This window comes from Phalangium opilio, unplaced genomic scaffold, assembly GCF_054372755.1.
Source record: "Phalangium opilio isolate 3A_F unplaced genomic scaffold, DU_Popi_V2 ptg000115l_1, whole genome shotgun sequence".
In the NCBI taxonomy this organism is placed as follows: Eukaryota; Metazoa; Arthropoda; class Arachnida; order Opiliones; family Phalangiidae; genus Phalangium; species Phalangium opilio.
The window spans coordinates 255733-274889 of NW_028324210.1; the positions used below are offsets into that span (position 1 = coordinate 255733).

Below are 19157 nucleotides of genomic sequence, written 5' to 3' on the forward strand. Positions count from 1 at the left end.
AAATTTTTCTTATTTCCGGCCCTGATGGCGCGTAATACTTAACCATAGCCCACTCGATCACGCGTCGCGTGAATCTGCGCAAGATAATAAATAAAGAGATTGAAACAGATTTTTTTTGCAAGAAGGGTGCTTTTTTATTACACAGTCAAAACAAAGGGGAATAAATTTTGCTTTTGTTACAATTGCTTTGTTAATGTTTTCTTTAGTTTCATTTATTTCTTTTTTTTATTTACGCGATCAACTTCTTGCTTCGAAGTATATTATTATTCACCAATTGAAAATAAACCAATAAGATTAAGGTTTTACAAAGCGAAAAGAAATATTTTTCGAGCTTATTTTAAAAGCTTCGTTAAGATAAACAAAAAAAAATTAATCCTTCCTTTTTCTTTAATTAAGAGACAAACGTTTTGAACGTTAATATTTCATCCAGCCATTTTTTAAATAGGAAATTACAAACCAACAAAATGAAAGTCTCTAGCGCGTTTTTCTTTTGACCTTTGAACTTCGCGTTACGTTCTGACGAACCAAAACGTACCGCGAGTTTATTAATTACTTAGAAAATATTGCCATAAATGATGTTAAATAAGCAATAATCTCCGAGTAAAGCCTAAATTAACGAGTCGAAACAACGAGTGTCGAGAAAGACGGCCAAAATAATAATTAATTTCTCGACCAAGGCTTAAGTCACTCAAAACTAACATTGGCCGAAATATTTAAATATTGGCGGCCAATGTTAGTGTTTCGAAACGTTTTTGGAACTATTTCAAGCATTTCTTAAGGCTCAGTAGATGTAAAATATATCGGGATGGCTGTAAGACTAACGTTAAGACAATGCTTGAAAGAGTGCACTTGAAAGTGGGGGGGGGAGGGGTTTATAAAGGGAGCCTGGGAAATTTGCATCGTGCATCTCTTAAAATCACCGGGAATTTTTTGATCCCACGTTTTAAGAGCTCATTATATCGTTTTCTTTTATAAAAAACCTTAGAATTTTTTTCCTATTTTTTTTTTCTTCGCCAAAAAAATGACGAATTTTTTCTTTTCGTTTTATATCTTTTCAGGGGTCAAATGGCGTTAATTATTTTTTTTTTAAGATGTTACGTTAAAATTAACGGCGCCCTCTTAATTAATAATATCCATGAGACACACGCACTGCCTTTTTTTATCTCTCAATTAATTAATACGAATTTTTTTTTTTTTAATATATATATATATATTTTTGTGTTCCACTTTTCCCCCCGTTCAAAGTTTTCAGTTTCTCAAATGACGACGGAGGGCAGCAGAATTTCGCGGGGGGGGGGCGTAAAGGGGGTGATAATTCAGTACATAGTTCGATGCATTGCATTTTTCATTTTGTTAAATGTTCCGAGATTCGTTTCGTTTCGTTCATTCGCGCATTGATACACTCGCGTTGCGTTTATGTACACGAAGATTTTACGACTAAGGGATTAAAATCACCTCTTCTTAAACACTGTCGTTATTTTTTCACTGGGGTTTATTTTTTGAATTTCTGACGAGTAAATCAGTTCAGTTCAGTTCACGAACAAATCGCGTTATATATATATCTTTCTTATTATTTCACGTAATCGTATTTCGCTTATATTCGAATCCGATTTGTGCTTAAATATGTATGTATTTTACCCCTAATTCAATGTGTTGTTTTCAACCCCTATCGTAAAATGGACCTTTGACCTTTTAATTAATTAATATAAATTGGACTATATTTTTTTTCCCTCCGTTTTCTTATTTATTTGTTTGTTTGAATTTTAAAACATCTCGTTAATGAATGCATCATCGCAAATATATATATTTTTATTTAAATATTTTACCCCCTTTTTAATTAATTTTGTTTTTATAGTTATTCTGTAAAAATAACATTTCTTTCACGAAAAAAAAACAACTATTTACAAGAAAATTTAATCGAGATTAAGTAAGTTTTTTTGGGAAATAATCGTTATTATTAATTTTTCCCTTAATTTTTTTTTAAATGCCCAAAGTTAAAACCATTAAAATTAAATTGTTTCAGATTTAATTTTTAATTAGCAAATTTCACCAGACTCCCGTGGGGGGCGGGATCTTTTGGGGGGGGGGGGGTTAATAGAAACCAATTAATTTAAGGGTATTAACTTTGGGGGAAACATTAATCAACGCGCAACGACTTAATCTCGATTAAGTTTTTAATAAGCCTTGCGACCTTACAAAAAAAATAGGTGTAAAAACCTACAAAAATTTTAATTAATACAAACTGCGCATTGTAATTAACGGAACGAAGCAGCCCGTTTTAATTCATTAATTTCGTAATTACCCTGACAAGTATTAGCCTAAGTTTTAGTCGCGCTAATCCATTTTTATTGCCAATGAGGGCACCAAGGCTTAACACGCGAAGATTGCGCCCTAAGCCTTGGTACACACGCCGGAGTAAAAAGAGACCGGTTGGGTATTTAATGCGCGCGTTTTCAGGGTTTTCTGCGAAGATTGCGCCCTAAGCCTTGGCACAAACGCCGGCGGTAAAAAAAGACCGGTTGTAGGGTATTTAATGCGCGCGTTTTCTGCGAAGATTGCGCCCTAACTTCCTAAGCCTTGGCGCACACGCCGGAGGTAAAAAAAGACCGGTTGTAGGGTATTTAATGCGCGTTTTCTGTCAAGAATTTCAATTAATGCGCAGTTTGTAATAAATTATTTTCAAAATCAAACATTTTTTTTTTTAGAGAAAAAACCGCTTTAATTCCTCAATAGAGGAATCGCCTTACGTTTTAAAGGTCAAGTTTCATTTATCATAAATGGTTTTTTTCTCGTCTCGTCCCCCGCCTTCCGTAGTTACATTAAATCTAATACCAATCAATTTTTCTTTATATTTTTCTTATTTACAACATTGGCAGAATATTTTTTTGTTTGTTTGTTTGTTTGTTTGTTTGTTTACTTCCTTTCAAATTAATCTAAGTTTGTTTCTTTTAATCTGCCCAATGATTTTTTTAATGGAGGAAAAAAACCCTACCATGAATGAAATTAAGAGCCTGTTAAATATCTTACGTTAATCTTATAACCACACCGTTAACTAATATTAAAATAATCTCTCAAAATCAAATTTAAGCGATATTAAATGAAAGAAAAAAAAAAACAAAACCGCTGTTCCGATTAATTAATTAATTAAACGCCGCGAAATGCTATTAATAATAATGCTTATTTTATACGTAATTAATTAATATTTATTATAAGTCGCTGGCGCGTTTTTTTAACTATTTTAACCCAAGTTCGCGCGGTAATTGCTTACTTTATATGAAATTAATTAATATTTTTTACGATTTTAACGCAAATTCGCGCGTCTACGACATAATTTAGGCGGCGCAAATTCGCGCGGCTACAACGTAATTTAGGCGGCGCAAAATCGTGCGTCTACAACATAATTTAGGCGGTTTCTTAGATTGTCAATATTATTTATAACGCGTTTGCGTTTGCGTTTCTTTTCAGCAGCGTCTAGGGCCTAATTGTCTACGTCAACGCGAGCGATAGAGAGAGATAAACTTAAAATAAATAAGACTATTGACGCGTATCCAATATTAATGTTGGAGGAAACGGTAGGAAATTTTAGTAGGTAAGATACTACAGGCTCTCGGAGAGATGATGATTATGAATTATATTTACAAAATGACGACCCACATCATTTAGGGGGCTGTTGTTTGTTGTTTTAGTTTTTTTTTTCTTTATAGTTGTCGAAAAAAAAAAAAAAAAAAAAAAAACCCGCGCGAAAACTTAAAAAATATCCTTTTGTTTATTTCTTTTACGTTTTGTTTGTTTATTTGTTTGTTTATTTTTCTTAATAATAATTATTATTATTAAGAGATCATCGGGCATTAAGCATTACGTAATCGCTTCCCGCAGCCGCCGCCAAAATAAAAATAAAAACGAGGGACTCACTCGTAACAAAACGGAACGGAACGGAAATGACGTGTATTTCTTTAAATCCCTCGATGATGATGATGATTCTCCAGAGGGGTTGAGATGGGGGGTTAGGCGGGCGGGTCAAGGGTCGGGAGCGCTCTCCGGTCTATTTAAGGGCGGTGGCGTCTTCGTCATCGTCAAATTGGTATTCGGCAACGTACAAGCTCTTGTCTATGACCTTGGGAATGGGCTTGATTTCCGTGCCGAGTTCTTGTTCGATGCGATGGAGGGCGAATCGATCCTCGTAAGTTATCAGGTTGATGGCGATACCCAAATGACCAAAACGTCCGGAACGACCAATCCTATGCAGATAAGTTTCCGCCATCTTAGGGAAGTCAAAATTGATAACGACGTTGACGGCTTGAATGTCTATTCCTCTCGTGAATAAATCTAAACGAATAGTTCCAATCAAAACGGAATTTCGATTAATACCTTTTTTTTGGGAAACAAAGTCAAATAATTCAATTCCCCAAGTCGGAACACGTCTACTCTAAAAAATGGAACACCGTCATTCCCCCAAAGTCGGAACGCGTCTACTCTAAAAAATGGAACACCGTCATTCCCCCCAAAGTCGGAACGAGTCTACTCTAAAAAATGGAACACCGTCATTCCCCCCCAAAGTCGGAACGAGTCTACCCTAAAAAAATGGAACACAGTAGCTCCCCTAAGTCGGAACGCGTCTACCCCCAAAAATGGAACACAGTAGCTCCCCTAAGTCGGAACGCGTCTACCCCCAAAAATGGAACACAGTAGTTCCCCTAAGTCGGAACGCGTTTACCCCCAAAAATGGAACACCGTCGTTCCCCCCAAGTCGGAACGCGTCTACTCTAAACAATGGAACACCGTCATTCCCCCCAAGTCGGAACGAGTCTACTCTAAAAAATGGAACACCGTCATTCTCCAAGTCGGAACGCGTCTACCCCCAAAAATGGAACACCGTCGTTCCCCCCCAAGTCGGAACGAGTCTACCCTAAAAATGGAACACAGTAGTTCCCCTAAGTCGGAACGCGTCTACCCTAAAAATGGAACACCCAAAATAAAGGCGAGACAGAGTTATAATGCAAAATTTGATCAGTATTGCCAAGATACACACGAGAACTTCCCCTTCTTCCATTTTAATCAAACTTAATATTAATTACTCGAAATAGGAGGCAGTCTAATTCTAATTAAGATTGAATCTACTCAGATTTTATAATAATCTCGCGACAATGTTCAATGGATAGAGGGACTTAATATAACAATGATTAAAGCAATTAGTTAGGGTTTCAAAAGTGTTCCAAGTTAGGAAAAGTGTTCCAAGTTAGGCCTACTGACCCTAGTATCATAATCCATCGTGATAAATGTTCAGAATTTAATTTAATATTAAATCAAGGCGATTAAGGGAGTTAATTTAATTTCCCTTTAATAAAGAAGAGAGAGGGTGATATTTACCGGAGCAAACCAAGTTGCGACACAATCCAGCTCTGAAGTCATGGAAGACTCGGTTACGATGTTGTTGGGACATTTTAGCGTGAATATAGTAGCAAGAATAGCCCAATTCCGTTATCTTTTTGGCTAAAAGTTCCACGCGTTGAGTCGAATTACAGAAAATAATCGACTGGTTTATTTGCAACTGGAACAACACAAAAAGATAAAGATAAAGAAAGGTTAGAAAGTTAGAATTACCGTCAAAGACAAGATCGGACAGGACAATTAGCGGTCTTATTCCTGATCAGCGCCACCTACCCATAGCGGCGACTTTGAGAACTACTGTAAGCGGCAAGCCAATCAGATGTCGCTAAAATCTGGTGACGTCACTGACTGGCACTCTCGGGTCTTACCAAAAATGACGTCACCACATTTTAGCGACATCTGATTGGCTTGCCGCTTACAGTAGTTCTCAAAGTCGCCGCTATGGGTAGATGGCGCTGATCAGGAATAAGCTACGCTAATTAAGCGAGCGAGCGAGTAAGTACCAACCTTGGAGAAGAGGGTATTTAAGCAATGAACTTTCTGTCGTTCTTGAACAAAAGCGTAGTATTGGGTGACTCCTTTCAACGTTAATTCGTCCATTAGATTAATTTCGTAAGGATCGTGGAGATGTTTTCTCATAAAATGTTCGACACTGAGTGGGAAAGTGGCCGAGTAGAGCAGGATTTGTCGATCCTTGGGTAAATAACTAATAACTTTATCCAACATTCCTTTGAAATCTTGGGAGAGGAGTTTATCGGCTTCGTCTAAGACCAGCATGGAACATTTGTCCATTTGAGCCACTCTCTTCTCCATTAAATCCAAGATTCTTCCTGGAGTTGCGATGATAATGTGTACTACACGTTGAAAGTATAATTTAATTATTTCTTCTTTCATTTTAGGCCTAAAATAGGTCAATTGATGATGGCCAGGGTCCACTCCTTACCATTTTCATATATACGCATGATGTCATCTTTAAGATTAGTACCACCAGTGGTAACCATAACTCTGGCCCCGATATATTTAGAAAGTTCAATGCAAATTTGACTCGTTTGTAAAGCCAATTCTCTCGTTGGCACAATCACCAGGGCTAAATCGTAATTAAGACGTTAACAGCTAATTAAATAATTGCTAATTATTCCCAATGACGGAAATTAAAACAATATGACCAAGGCTAAATGTCTAATCCCTAAACTGGTATGACCATTAGATTGACTAACAAAGGCTTAGTTGCTAAATGTAAATCTAATTCAGTGGCCAAGGGCTAACATTATTAACCAACAGCTAATTATCAATGACAAGGGTTAAATAATTGCTAATTATTCCCAATGACGGAAATTAAAACAATATGACCAAGGCTAAATGTCTAATCCCTAAACTGGTATGAACAAAGGCTTAGTAGCTAAATGCAAATCCAATTGTGGCCAAGGGCTAAAATTATTAACCAACAACTAATTTATCATGACAATTAACTAAAACACTTAATTATTTCTAATTAGAATAACTGCCAATTATTTCTAATGACAATAATCAATAACTAACCGTTAATTATTTCTAATTAGAATAACTGCCAATTATTTCTAATGACAATAATCAATAACTAACCGTTAATTATTTCTAATTAGAATAACTAACAATTATTTCTAATGACAATAATCAATAACTAACCGTTAATTATTTCTAATTAGAATAACTAACAATTATTTCTAATGACAATAATCAATAACTAACCGTTAATTATTTCTAATTAGAATAACTAACAATTATTTCTAATGACAATAATCAATAACTAACCGTTAATTATTTCTAATTAGAATAACTAACAATTATTTCTAATGACAAAAATTAGAATTCAAATCTATCTAAAACAGAACAGAACTGAACTGAGATGACCAAGGCCTAAATAGTTAAATATGATCCTTGAATTTCATTGGAAACTGATAATTTACAAACTAAAACTAGGCTAATTATTTAAAATGACATTAACTAATAACTAACTAACTGCTAATTATTTCTCATGACGGTAATCAGAATTTAAATCTGTCAAGAAAAGAACTCTTCAGTATAATTATTTCCAATGAGTAATGACAATAATCAGAATTCATAACTATCTAAAACAGAACAGAACTGAACTCAGACGACCAAGGCTTAAAAGTTTAATTAATTTACTACAAACTAAAACTAGGCTAATTATTAATAATAACAATAATTAGTAACTACCTGCTAATTATTTCTCATGACAGTAATCAGAATTCAAATCTATCTAAAAGACTAAAACAGAACTGAACTCAGATGACCAAGGCTTAAAAAGTTAATATAATCCTTGAATTTCATTGGAAACTGATAATTTACAAACTAAAACTAGGCTAATTATTTAAAATGACATTAATAAATAACTAACTGCTAATTATTTCTCATGACAGTAATCAGAATTTAAATCTAATCGAAAAAAGAACTCTACAATCTCTACCTACATGACCAAGGCTTAAAAGTTTTATATGGTCCCTGAATTTTAATGGAAACTGATTAAACTAAAAGTAGGCTTAATTATTAATTAGTAAGATTTAATTAACTGACCCTGAATGTAGTTTTTCGTCGTATCAATCCTTTGTAGAGTGGGTATAATGTATGCGCCAGTCTTTCCCGTTCCATTCTTGGCTCTAGCTAAAACGTCTCTTCCCAAAAGGGCGATAGGAATGCTGGCTTCCTGAATGGGGGACGGTTTTTCCCATCCTTTCTCAAAAATTCCCATAAGTAGCTCTCTCTGTAGACAAAAATCTTCAAATTCGTTTCCCTTACGATCCGTCACATCCTGAAAAGACACCCCCAAAATTCAAATTAGTTACCGAAAGATGACCGATACGCAAAAGTCATCGATCAATCAATCATACCGTAGTTCTCTTCCTCCTATCAGGTGCTGGGAGTTTCAACTGGGCTTTCCAACCCATATCTTCCGTTAATAAATCCCTAGCACTTCCGTTATTTTGCGGTTTGATTGAATTCTCCATGTTTAAAGCGGAATTAACAACGTGTCGGGAATTAACTAATGTATCAGCTTGAACCGCTGCCATAGTAAAGTACGCGGAGACTAGGAGGCAATTAGTCAGCGCTCATAGCTTGCTCTAAAAGAGCTAGATTGCCATAAACTCAAAGATTGTGGATAAAAAGTTCTTCTTCTTCGTCAATAATAATAATAGAAATAAGCAGAGTCCGCTCTCTATCAACTTCTTCTATAAAGAGACAAGAAACGGAATCATTACACTAAGCCTTGGCACTTAAAACTTAGACAAGAAACAGAAACAGAATCATTACACTTAGCCTTGGCACTTAAAACTATCGAGTTTGACCCTAACAAATGATAAAAGGCTGGCTCACGCGTGACCCCGGTACCATTTAATCTAATCTTAATTTAAAATTAATATTTACATTACGGTAAAATGATTAAGTTCTATAGATAGGCCAAGGGGGAGGGGAATGACTCATAAGGGGGTCAAAGACTCAAAGTGGCTTGCTTCTTTGTCCCTACTTAAAGTTAGTTCTCTTAAGGTTTTTATAGTTCGCGTAGTAAATTAATTAGGCTTAATTAATATTAAAATAAAGCGCTAAATTCAATAATTAAACACTACATAAATGCTATTCTAGGCTTATATTAATTAATAGATATTTCTAAGGGTTTAGTTAAGTTAGCGATACTAAATTTGCCTGAAAGACGTAACTATGACACTCTAATTAAAGAAATATTATTAAAGTCCAGACTTACCAAAGGATTATTCCGTAATTAAATCGTAGAAATTAATCTTCTCTCGATTCTCGCAAAGATGATCAAGGATCTCAAACAGCGATGAAATGAAAGCCGTAGCAAAATATCTTCGCCATTTTATGGGTCAGATTTTCGACCGCTGCCTGTGACGTCGACACCGATTTCCACTTCCGTTTTTGCGATTTATTTGAATTTATTTATTTTTTCACTTAATTTCCCCGATAAATTTTTATAAAAATTGTTGGAAAGAAAGAGGTTGTTAATTTTAAAACCTACGAATAATTATTTATTATTATTCACTCGGCATTATGGTTTCAGACTCAGAGGTGAAAAGGTCAAAAGTGAAAAAAAAATAATTCGTATACGCGACACAGGGTAGGAAATAAACATACATTTTACCAAGAATTATTTACGTTAACCTTGATTAAAATAACGCGATAATCTCAGAGCTACATGATTTAATTTAATAATTATTCGTTCCCTTTTTTATCAAGTTAAAGTTAAAATTTACCTTTTAGTCCTGAAATAAATTATTATAACTAATATTTCATATGCTTATGTTCAGCCCTTACTTTTATTTCTCGTGAGTCGTCTGCTTGTTTTTTTGACAGCTGTACGTGGTAGTCTCCTAAGAGAGGTAATATTTAACCGGAAAAGTAAGTACTAATTACGCTTAATTAGTATTTTACGTTGGTTTATTACGTATTATACGCAAAATGACTCAAATCCTGAAGGAAATCGTTATAAGATAGGATTTAGACGAATAAAATGGTTTTTTGAGTTAAGCCTTGGCGTGAAGGGGTTACACGTGGAAAAGTGTAATCAAACGAAACGTGTTAATTAACTTTAAATTGCGTAATTTTACTCCGCAAAGTAAGTGAAAAACATTCGCCTCTATTATTATAAGGCCGCTTATTTCTAACTTGACATCTGTTAGGTTTTAAATATCAAGTAAACATGAAATACTTATCAAAAATGGCCCTTCTTTTACTCGCGATTAATCTCCATCAAGCCTACGCTTTTATAGAAGGCTTGTATTGCGGTGTAGAAAATTGCTACGACTGTAGGTTGAATTAAAGATAATTAATTAGAAATTAAAATTAATGATGAAATTACTTCTTCTTCAGTATTAGGAGTTGATAGAAAAATTAGTAAAAGTGATTTGGGTAGAGCTTACAGACAACTAGCGTTAAAGTACCATCCTGACAAGCACAAAAACAAAGTAATTAAAAATATTGCAACTTATTTTAATAAATTAACATAATTAAATTTAATTAAAGGAAGCCAAAGAAATAGCAACAAAAAAATTTACAGCCATTGCAACAGCTTATGAAGTAAATTAAATATTCTTTTTTCCCCACTATTAATTACTATAATTAATGTCAATTAAATTAAATTAAATTAGATTTTAAAAGATGAAGACTCGAGAAAAGACTATGATTACATGTTAGATAATCCAGATGAAGTTTACCGTCATTATTTCTCATATTATCGGAGAAGAATGACACCTAAAGTGGATTACAGGATTGTTATTGTTATAACCATTTCTATAATATCAGCAATTCAGGTGGCTAATATTAATTTTAATTATTTCTAAGCCCTTAATTACTACTAATTACTACTAATTATTTATATTTAGTATTGGGGTGCCTGGCAAAGATACAAAGTTGCCATTGATTATTACGTGACAGTTCCAAAATTTAGATTGCAGGTTAGATGCTAATTAATTATTAATGATGGATATATTAATTAAATTTTTAATGATATATTAATTAAATTTTTAATGATATATTTATTAAATTTTTAATGATATATTTATTAAATTTTTAATATATTTATTAAATTTTTAATATATTAATTAAATTTTTAATATATTAATTAAATTTTTAATATATTAATTAAATTTTTAATATATTAATTAAATTTTTAATATATTAATTAAATTTTTAATATATTAATTAAATTTTTAATATATTAATTAAATTTTTAATGATATATTAATTAAATTTTTAATGATATATTAATTAAATTTTTAATATATTAATTAAATTTTTAATATATTAATTAAATTTTTAATATATTAATTAAATTTTTAATATATTAATTAAATTTTTAATATATTAATTAAATTTTTAATATATTAATTAAATTTTTAATATATTAATTAAATTTTTAATGATATATTAATTAAATTTTTAATGATATATTAATTAAATTTTTAATATATTAATTAAATTTTTAATATATTAATTAAATTTTTAATATATTAATTAAATTTTTAATATATTAATTAAATTTTTAATATAATAATTAAATTTTTAATATAATAATTAAATTTTTAATATAATAATTAAATTTTTAATATAATAATTAAATTTTTAATATAATAATTAAATTTTTAATATAATAATTAAATTTTTAATATAATAATTAAATTTTTAATATATTAATTAAATTTTTAATATTATAATTAAATTTTTAATGATAATTTTAATTAAATTAGGCTCAAGATATTGCTAGAGATGAGGGTTTAATATCAACAGAAAAGAAGAGGGATAGAAGACCAAAAGTACTTGGATTTAATGTTAATTAATTAATTAATTAATTAACATTAAATCCAATTAATTAATTAATTAATGTTTAAATCATTTAAAGTTTTAATTTTAAACATTAAATCTTTTTAGGATGTTCAAAAAGAAGAAGAGGAAAAGATATTAAAACAAATTATTGCTGAGAAAATGGATATTGGGTAATTACTAATTAGTAACTAATTACTTTGTTAGTAATTAATTAATTAATTAATTACTCGTTTACTCACTCACTTATTTAGGGGTGGATATTCCAAGCCCTCAATTCGTAATATTCTGTGGATTCAATTGATTTTTTTGCCGTATACGATAGGCGTGTTTATTTGGTTCCAAGTTCGTTGGCTAATTAAGTTCCAGATCTTGCGGCATCCCTTCGAGGAAGCCGAGAAACATTACCTAATTAGGAAATATCTTAAACTCTCAGAGAGTCAGTATCATTATTTACCTGAGAAAGAAGTCGAGGAAATGATCAAGAAACAACTTTGGATTTACGATAATTTTAAAGTAAGTTTGTAAAATAGGTCAAAAATAGGTTATATTTATAACTAAATTAAAAGTAGGTTAAAATAAGTTAAAAGGTTGATCAAGAACAAGAAGTTAAAATTAAAAATAGGTTAAAAGTAAATTGTAGGTCAAAAATAGGTTATAACTAAATTAAAAATAGGTTAAAATAAATTAAAAATAGGTTAAAAATTAAAATAAATTAAATGCGGATCAAGAAGTTGAGATTAAAAATAAGTTAAAAGTATATTGTAAGTCAGGTTATGACTAATTAAATTTAAAATAGGGTATAGTTAAATTCAAGTTGGGCTATAAGTAATTAAAAGTATATCAAAAATAAGAGGTTAAAAAAATTAAAAATCGATTAAAACTGACTGTCATTACAGGATTGGAAGAAAAAAAGAGACGATGAGATGAAAGCCAAATTAGCCGAAAGTGCCAGATATAAAAGCTATAGAAGATACATGAAAAATCATGGCCCTGGAACAATAACCTTTGATGATTAAATGCGATAATATAATTAATTTTTGTGGTCACCAAACCTATAGGCATAATTTAACTTATATATATAAAATACCGGTAATATAATAAACTTCTTTTTGGGAATAAATTTTACCATGAATATACAAATGTATTAAGTATAATTTGAAAAATAAAATAAAAGATGACTGAAGTTATGACTAAGTTAATTTTTCATTCCTTTCTTTTTTGAGCAAAAGCTTTAATTAAAAACAATGAAACAAACTAATTTCTAATATAATACTAATCTAGGTAACACTATGAATTAATTCATTCATGATAAATTCTACACCTACATTTTAAATTAATAAATATAAGGTATTATTTTCTTTTCAGGGGCATACGATCATACAATTTTGTGCAAAAATACAATATTTTTGGTTGTACTTTGGTTTAATAGGCAGGATTATTATTTGACCTATTTTTTTAAAAGCCATTTATATTATATTCTAAATTTAGAACTTTTCTTTCAGTTAAAACAATTAGCGGAAATTAAAAAATTTCACTTCTATAATTATTTATTCTAAATAAAACGTTTCATAAGGCACCTTATTGCAATAACTATAAATGACTAGGCTAATAAATTAATTAATTAAATAATTTAAATTAGATCATATTTTTGGTTTCAGTTTTTTTTTTTTTTTTCATTCTATCACCTTTGCGTGTATATGAATTGTTTTTGTTGATAAATATTGTAAAAAATGACCTTGTAACCTGTAAAAGCTCCTCTTGACCAAGGGTTAGCGGGTACAAGCTCCTCTTGGCCAAGGGTTAGCCAGCTAGTAGTACAAACTCCTCTTGGCCAAGGGTTAGCCAGCTAGTAGTAGTACAAGCTCCTCTTGACCAAGGGTTAGCCAGCTAGTAGTACAAGCTCCTCTTGGCCAAGGGTTAGCCAGCTAGTAGTAGTACAAGCTCCTCTTGGCCAAGGGTTAGCCAGCTAGTAGTACAAGCTCCTATTGGCCAAGGGTTAGCCAGCTAGTAGTAGTACAAGCTCCTCTTGACCAAGGGTTAGCCAGCTAGTAGTACAAGCTCCTCTTGGCCAAGGGTTAGCCAGCTAGTAGTACAAGGCAAGCTCCTCTTGGCCAAGGGTTAGCCAGCTAGTAGTACAAGCTCCTATTGGCCAAGTACAAGCTCCTATTGGCCAAGGGTTAGCAGGTAGTACAAGCTCCTCTTGGCCAAGGGTTAGCCAGCTAGTAGTACAAGCTCCTCTTGGCCAAGGGTTAGCCAGCTAGTACTACAAGCTCCTCTTGGCCAAGGCTTAGCAAATATACTATTCTATTCTATTTTTATTTTGTAAAATTGTATAAATTGTAGAAGTTACTTAAGAAATAAATAATTAAGTATAACAGACTGTAGCTTCCATAGGCCTTACCAGTTTGTTTTTGTAGAAATATTATCACACGCTTTTACCAGGCCTATAAGCCATAAAAATGGCAGTTGCTAGGTTTGCTTTGAGAAATTGCCGTTAAACGAGACGAGATTCTAATAAAATTAAATTATTTCTATTAAAATTATAATTAAAATCACTTTGATTTAGTTGTCGTTTCTTCTTGGGGGGAAGGGGAAGGGGAAGCGCTATTATTATTGGTGCGTTGATTTTTTTCATCCTTACTCTCTACTTGTACCGAGTGGAAAAAGCGTTTAATCCTTTTATGCCACATGTATCGGAGAATAAAGAAGGAAAAGATTACGGAGATAATCCATATAGTGAAACCCCCCAATTTTACAAATTTTGCTGGTCTGGGATGGATCAAGACGCGATATAATAAATAACTGCCAATAACGCCTCTTACAAATAAAAAGGATACGGAAAAAACGTATTCAACCAAACTCATCAAAATTCCGTTATTTTTGAAGCCTAATTCTCTCATAAACCAACGTAATTGTAAAAGAGGGTTTGTTATTTCAGCCCCCCCAATGGCCGCTAACATCTCAGTTCCAGATTCCCTGTAGTAGACGCAGTATAATATCGAGAAAATACTAGCAAAGTGATGAACCAACATTACGACTCCTGAAAGTTCCGATACTTGACTTACAATTTGAAGTTTAATTTAATTAAAGTTAATTAGCAGTCTTATTCCTGATCAGCGCCACCTACCCATAGCGGCGACTTTGAGAACTACTGTAAGCGGCAAGCCAATCAGATGTCGCTAAAATCTGGTGACGTCATTTTTGGTAAGACCCGAGAGTGCCAGTCAGTGACGTCACCAGATTTTAGCGACATCTGATTGGCTTGCCGCTTACAGTAGTTCTCAAAGTCGCCGCTATGGGTGGGTGGCGCTGATCAGGAATAAGGCTAATTAAGTAAGGTTGGTTTTAAGTTTTTACCTTCGGATCTATGACTAAGGCACCAAGATAAGTCAAAAATAAAGTATCCTAATGATAGAGATAGAATAAGCTCTTGCAGTATTGTCGTGTTCCCACCTAACCCGGAAATCAACGAGAGAAAGCTCTTAAAACCTTTCCTTATTTCCCCCCATTAAGTTAGGGTTAATTTAGACTTACCTGGATTTTCAAAAGGATTCGGGCCTAAACGATAAGCGCAATAAGAAATAATGGTCATAATTACGGCGTGAAACGCGGCCAATATTCTACAATTCCATTCTCCGGGCAAGTTGTTTTTGGCTCGACACATGTAGCCATAGGCCATTACCCATAAGGCGGTACTTACGCATACGTATAACAAGGGATGAACCATAATAATCGACTAAGCCTTATTATTTACCTTATTAGTATCGTTTAAATTTTAGCGAATTTAGTACCACCGACGCCAATACTATTATTAAAATAAGTTTTATCTAAGATTTCAAAAAGAAATACACACTCCAAACTCTCTAAGCCTAACTGTCAGAAAATTATAAACGTACAAGCAGACGACACAACAAAGGAAAAGGACAAACACAGTGCGTTCGGGTGCATCAAATCAATAAAGTTGGGTGTAATGCTATTCCTATGGAGGGGGTTGTTTGTTTATGTTTTGCTAAATTACTCCGCCCCTGTTTGTCGTAGCCTTAAGTTTTTAGTATGGTTAAATGGGGGATAAATTGGACTATAACATACTCAAAGGACATCCCCGTATCTTTAGTAGAAACAGAGTTATAGGCTTCCAAAGTTTATTGTTAAAAATAAAAAGTAACCTCATAACAATAAGTGAGACACTAACATAAGTTGAAGATATTGAGGTAGCCTCAAGTTTAAAGTATCCTTGTATGGGGAGCAAAGAGGACTATAACATACTCAAAGGAGATCCCCGTAGCTCTAGTAGAACAAGAGTTATGAGCCTCCAAAGTTTAGTGCAAAAATCATGAGTAACATAATAACAATAAGTGAGACGATACAAAAGTTGACGAACATTTTGCTTAATATCTCGGCCCCTGTTTGTCGTAGCCCTACGTTTTTAGTATGGTTGGATGGGGGACAAATTGGACTATAACATACTCAAAGGAGATCCCCGTATCTCTAGTAGAACCAGAGTTACGAGCCTGCAAAGTATAGTCTAATGCTATTCCTATGGAGGGGTTGTTTGTTTACGTTTTGCTTAATTACTCGGCCCCTGTTTGTCGTAGCCCTACGTTTTTAGTATGGTTGGATGGGGGACAAATTGGACTACAACATACTCAAAGGACATCCCCGTATCTCTAGTAGAACCAGAGTTACGAGCCTGCAAAGTATAGTTTAATGCTATTCCTATGGAGGGGTTGTTTGTTTACGTTTTGCTTAATTACTCGGCCCCTGTTTGTCGTAGCCCTAAGTTCTTAGTATGGTTGGATGGGGGACAAATTGGACTATAACATACTCAAAGGACATCCCCGTATCTCTACTAGAACCTGAGTTATGAGCCTCCAAAGTTGGGTGTGATGCTATTCCTATGGAGGGGGTTGTTTGTTTACGTTTTGCTTAATTACTCGGCCCCTGTTAGTCGTAGCCCTAAGTTATAAGTATGGTTGTATGGGGAACTCAATGCGCCCCCAACAAGCCTTGTGCCCGGGGACCAGTGCCCCCTCGGCCCCCCTTTAATCCGGCCCTGCTCATAGATTATTCATCTTTGAGCACGATGTAATAATACCCCCTATCTATTTGAGGTTGGGAAGGTTTAGTATACGTCATTCGCGGTTCGACAAACAAGTTGCGCCCGAGAAATTTGTAAATGAATAGATGCCTGAATTGAGAAAGTTCGGCGAGTCTGATATTGTGGCTGGTTAGAATAAATCCCTTTGCAGAAAAGGCTTTTTATCTTTTCGACAGTTTTTTATTCTTTCTGTTTCCACTTCGGCCGAGGCACGGAGACGTAGAAAGCAATACGTATTCATTCTTACGAATATTTTATTCATATAGAAACGTATCTACCGAGAAATATTCATCTTATACGCGAATACATTCCATTTTACAAAGAGTATTTCATTTCCACTTTCAAACGCCGATCTACGTTAATGGTCAATATTCGTTAGGAAAATTCGATAAATTCAGACCAGCCGATAAGAGACCAATCTAAGCATTAAAGGGACTGTAAAGAAGGCATCGGCGGGTGGGTAAAAATTATTTGAAATACGTCAGAGGCACGTGACCAAGGAGAGGCGTGGTTCAAAGAAACCTAGTTCGTTTTATTTCGAAAACTACCACTTCATGGAATTGGCGCTGCAATCTCACGAAAAACAAGGACTAGATGTTAACTAGTCCCACTCCATTAGGAGCCTTTGTATCTTGGCATCACGTGATGTCTTTGACGTATTTCAAATAATTTTTACCCACCCGCCGATGCCTTCTTTGCAGTCCCTTTAAGGTAGGCACGATTATAGCTATAGGTTGTTATGGCTAAATATTCCTGGGTAGATTCGGTAAACTCAAATCGCGTATATTTTAAAAACAGTAGGAATTTTCAATCGGAAATTTTATACCAAAAGATCTCAGCCCGGGGTCTATTTACTATTTCAAATTCAGTTTAAAAAAATCCGAAAGACCGTATTTGAAATATAACGAAGATAATCTTAGTATAGGCCTCGTCCAACGTAACACATTTAACGTAATAACATTTTTCAACCTACCTTTTATCTAAATTCCCTTTGATTATTAATTAACGATGTAAAAATGTTAATTACTCCATGGTTTCAAAAATAAAAAAAAATAAAAAGCAAACGATATAATAAAAATTTCAGTCCCCAAAAAAGAAAGAATAAGTTTCCATTTTCAATTTTACGAATTCTAGCAATTAGCCTTATTCCTGATCAGCGCCATCTACCCATAGCGGCGACTTTGAGAACTACTGTAAGCGGCAAGCCAATCAGATATCGCTAAAATCTGGTGACGTCATTTTTGGTAAGACCCGAGAGTGCCAGTCAGTGACGTCACCAGATTTTAGCGACATCTGATTGGCTTGCCGCTTACAGTAGTTCTCAAAGTCGCCGCTATGGGTAGGTGGCGCTGATCAGGAATAAGGCTAATTAATAATGAAGTAGATATGTCCAGATTTTAGCGAAAGAACAAAAAGCTAACTTTGGAAACAAAATTATTCCGTGAAACGGGGGGATGGGGGGGGGGTGCCGACAACCCCCGAAATTAAGCTCATTCCCCAAAAGTCAAACGAAATTGAGTTGCAAATTTTTCTCTCCCTCCGAGTCCGAGATAGAAAAGAAAGAGAGCAATGATTTTTAAGCTTAATTAACGAGCGTGCTCTTTTAATTAATTACCGAAAAGTTCCTTTACAGCCCCTTCTACCCCCACCCTACCTTCATCCATCCACCAACCAATCATATCGCCAAAATTCCTCGAATATAAATTTTTTTTTTTAAAGAACAGTTTGGTTTTAGTGCGTTAATGCAAATGTGCCGGATTCTCCTCTTGTTTTTCAAGTTTTTTTCAAACATTTCTGTAAATGGATTTTGAATATTAAAATCGGTCCAACGATACCGATACATTTTATCAAAATCGATAATTTTCCGATATCCACGCGTTGTTTTAAGCGAGGGGCTAGCCACTTACGAAATATGGTGTACAAGCCTTAAGAAATATATTTCAATATTTCGAGAAATATCGTAATATAGAGAAATATTGGAAATATAGGGAAATATCTGAAATAATGAGAAATACCGGAAATATTTGGAAATAATGAGAAATATTTGGAAATAATGAGAAATATCGGGAAATAATGAGAAATATCGGGAAATAATGAGAAATATCGGAAATAATGGGAAATATCGGAAATAATGGGAAATAATGAGAAATATCGGAAATAATGAGAAATATCGGAAATATTGGAAATACGAAGGAATAATGGAAATACGAAGGAATAATGGAAATATTGGAAATTTAAGGGAAATATCGTGAAAAAATTGGAAATTTTAGGAGAAATATCGTGAAATAAAGAAATACAAAAATAATAGAAATACTGAGAAATATTAGAAATACGA

The 19157-nt window shown here is 33.4% G+C and overlaps 3 protein-coding genes and 1 long non-coding RNA gene across 8 annotated transcripts in view; 1 reads left to right on the forward strand and 3 right to left on the reverse strand.

The window, feature by feature from the left end:
* Positions 1-109: 109 nt before the first annotated feature.
* On the reverse strand, positions 110-9486 carry me31B (ATP-dependent RNA helicase me31b). Of its 2 annotated transcripts, XR_016374944.1 has the most exons (8): positions 9146-9486; positions 8277-8615; positions 7963-8197; positions 6332-6475; positions 5896-6242; positions 5368-5548; positions 2486-4326; positions 110-2397 (listed from the first exon to the last, which is right to left on the reverse strand). XR_016374944.1 is itself a non-coding variant. In XM_089853441.1 (7 exons), the coding sequence occupies exons 2-7, from the start codon at positions 8454-8456 to the stop codon at positions 4043-4045; spliced, it is 1371 nt and encodes a 456-aa protein (XP_089709567.1). In that variant the 5' UTR covers positions 8457-8615; positions 9146-9486; the 3' UTR covers positions 110-4042. The 2 variants fall into 2 exon arrangements, 1 of the variants encoding a protein (XP_089709567.1); XM_089853441.1 differs by having other exon boundaries at positions 110-4326.
* A 227-nt stretch (positions 9487-9713) lies between these two features.
* On the forward strand, positions 9714-12918 carry LOC149623046 (dnaJ homolog subfamily C member 25 homolog). 2 transcript variants are annotated; one of them, XM_089853442.1, is made up of 11 exons: positions 9714-9801; positions 9880-10018; positions 10083-10208; positions 10273-10367; positions 10426-10479; positions 10551-10712; positions 10785-10856; positions 11649-11714; positions 11830-11894; positions 11976-12237; positions 12621-12918. In XM_089853442.1, exons 3-11 carry the CDS (start codon positions 10103-10105, stop codon positions 12738-12740), a joined length of 1002 nt encoding a protein of 333 aa, XP_089709568.1. In that variant the 5' UTR covers positions 9714-9801; positions 9880-10018; positions 10083-10102; the 3' UTR covers positions 12741-12918. The 2 variants fall into 2 exon arrangements, with proteins under 2 accessions (XP_089709568.1, XP_089709569.1); XM_089853443.1 differs by having other exon boundaries at positions 9727-9782.
* On the reverse strand, positions 12828-17948 carry LOC149623047 (TLC domain-containing protein 5-like). The gene is made up of 3 exons (XM_089853444.1): positions 15259-17948; positions 15082-15177; positions 12828-14764 (listed from the first exon to the last, which is right to left on the reverse strand). Exons 1-3 carry the CDS (start codon positions 15449-15451, stop codon positions 14277-14279), a joined length of 777 nt encoding a protein of 258 aa, XP_089709570.1. The 5' UTR covers positions 15452-17948; the 3' UTR covers positions 12828-14276.
* Positions 17949-18287: 339 nt separating this feature from the next.
* LOC149623048 (uncharacterized) overlaps positions 18288-19157 on the reverse strand; it is a 109842-nt gene continuing 108972 nt past the window's right edge. For all 3 annotated transcript variants that reach the window (XR_016374946.1, XR_016374947.1, XR_016374945.1), the window contains one exon: positions 18288-18616. This is a non-coding gene — a long non-coding RNA (uncharacterized LOC149623048). The remainder of the gene's footprint in view (positions 18617-19157) is intronic.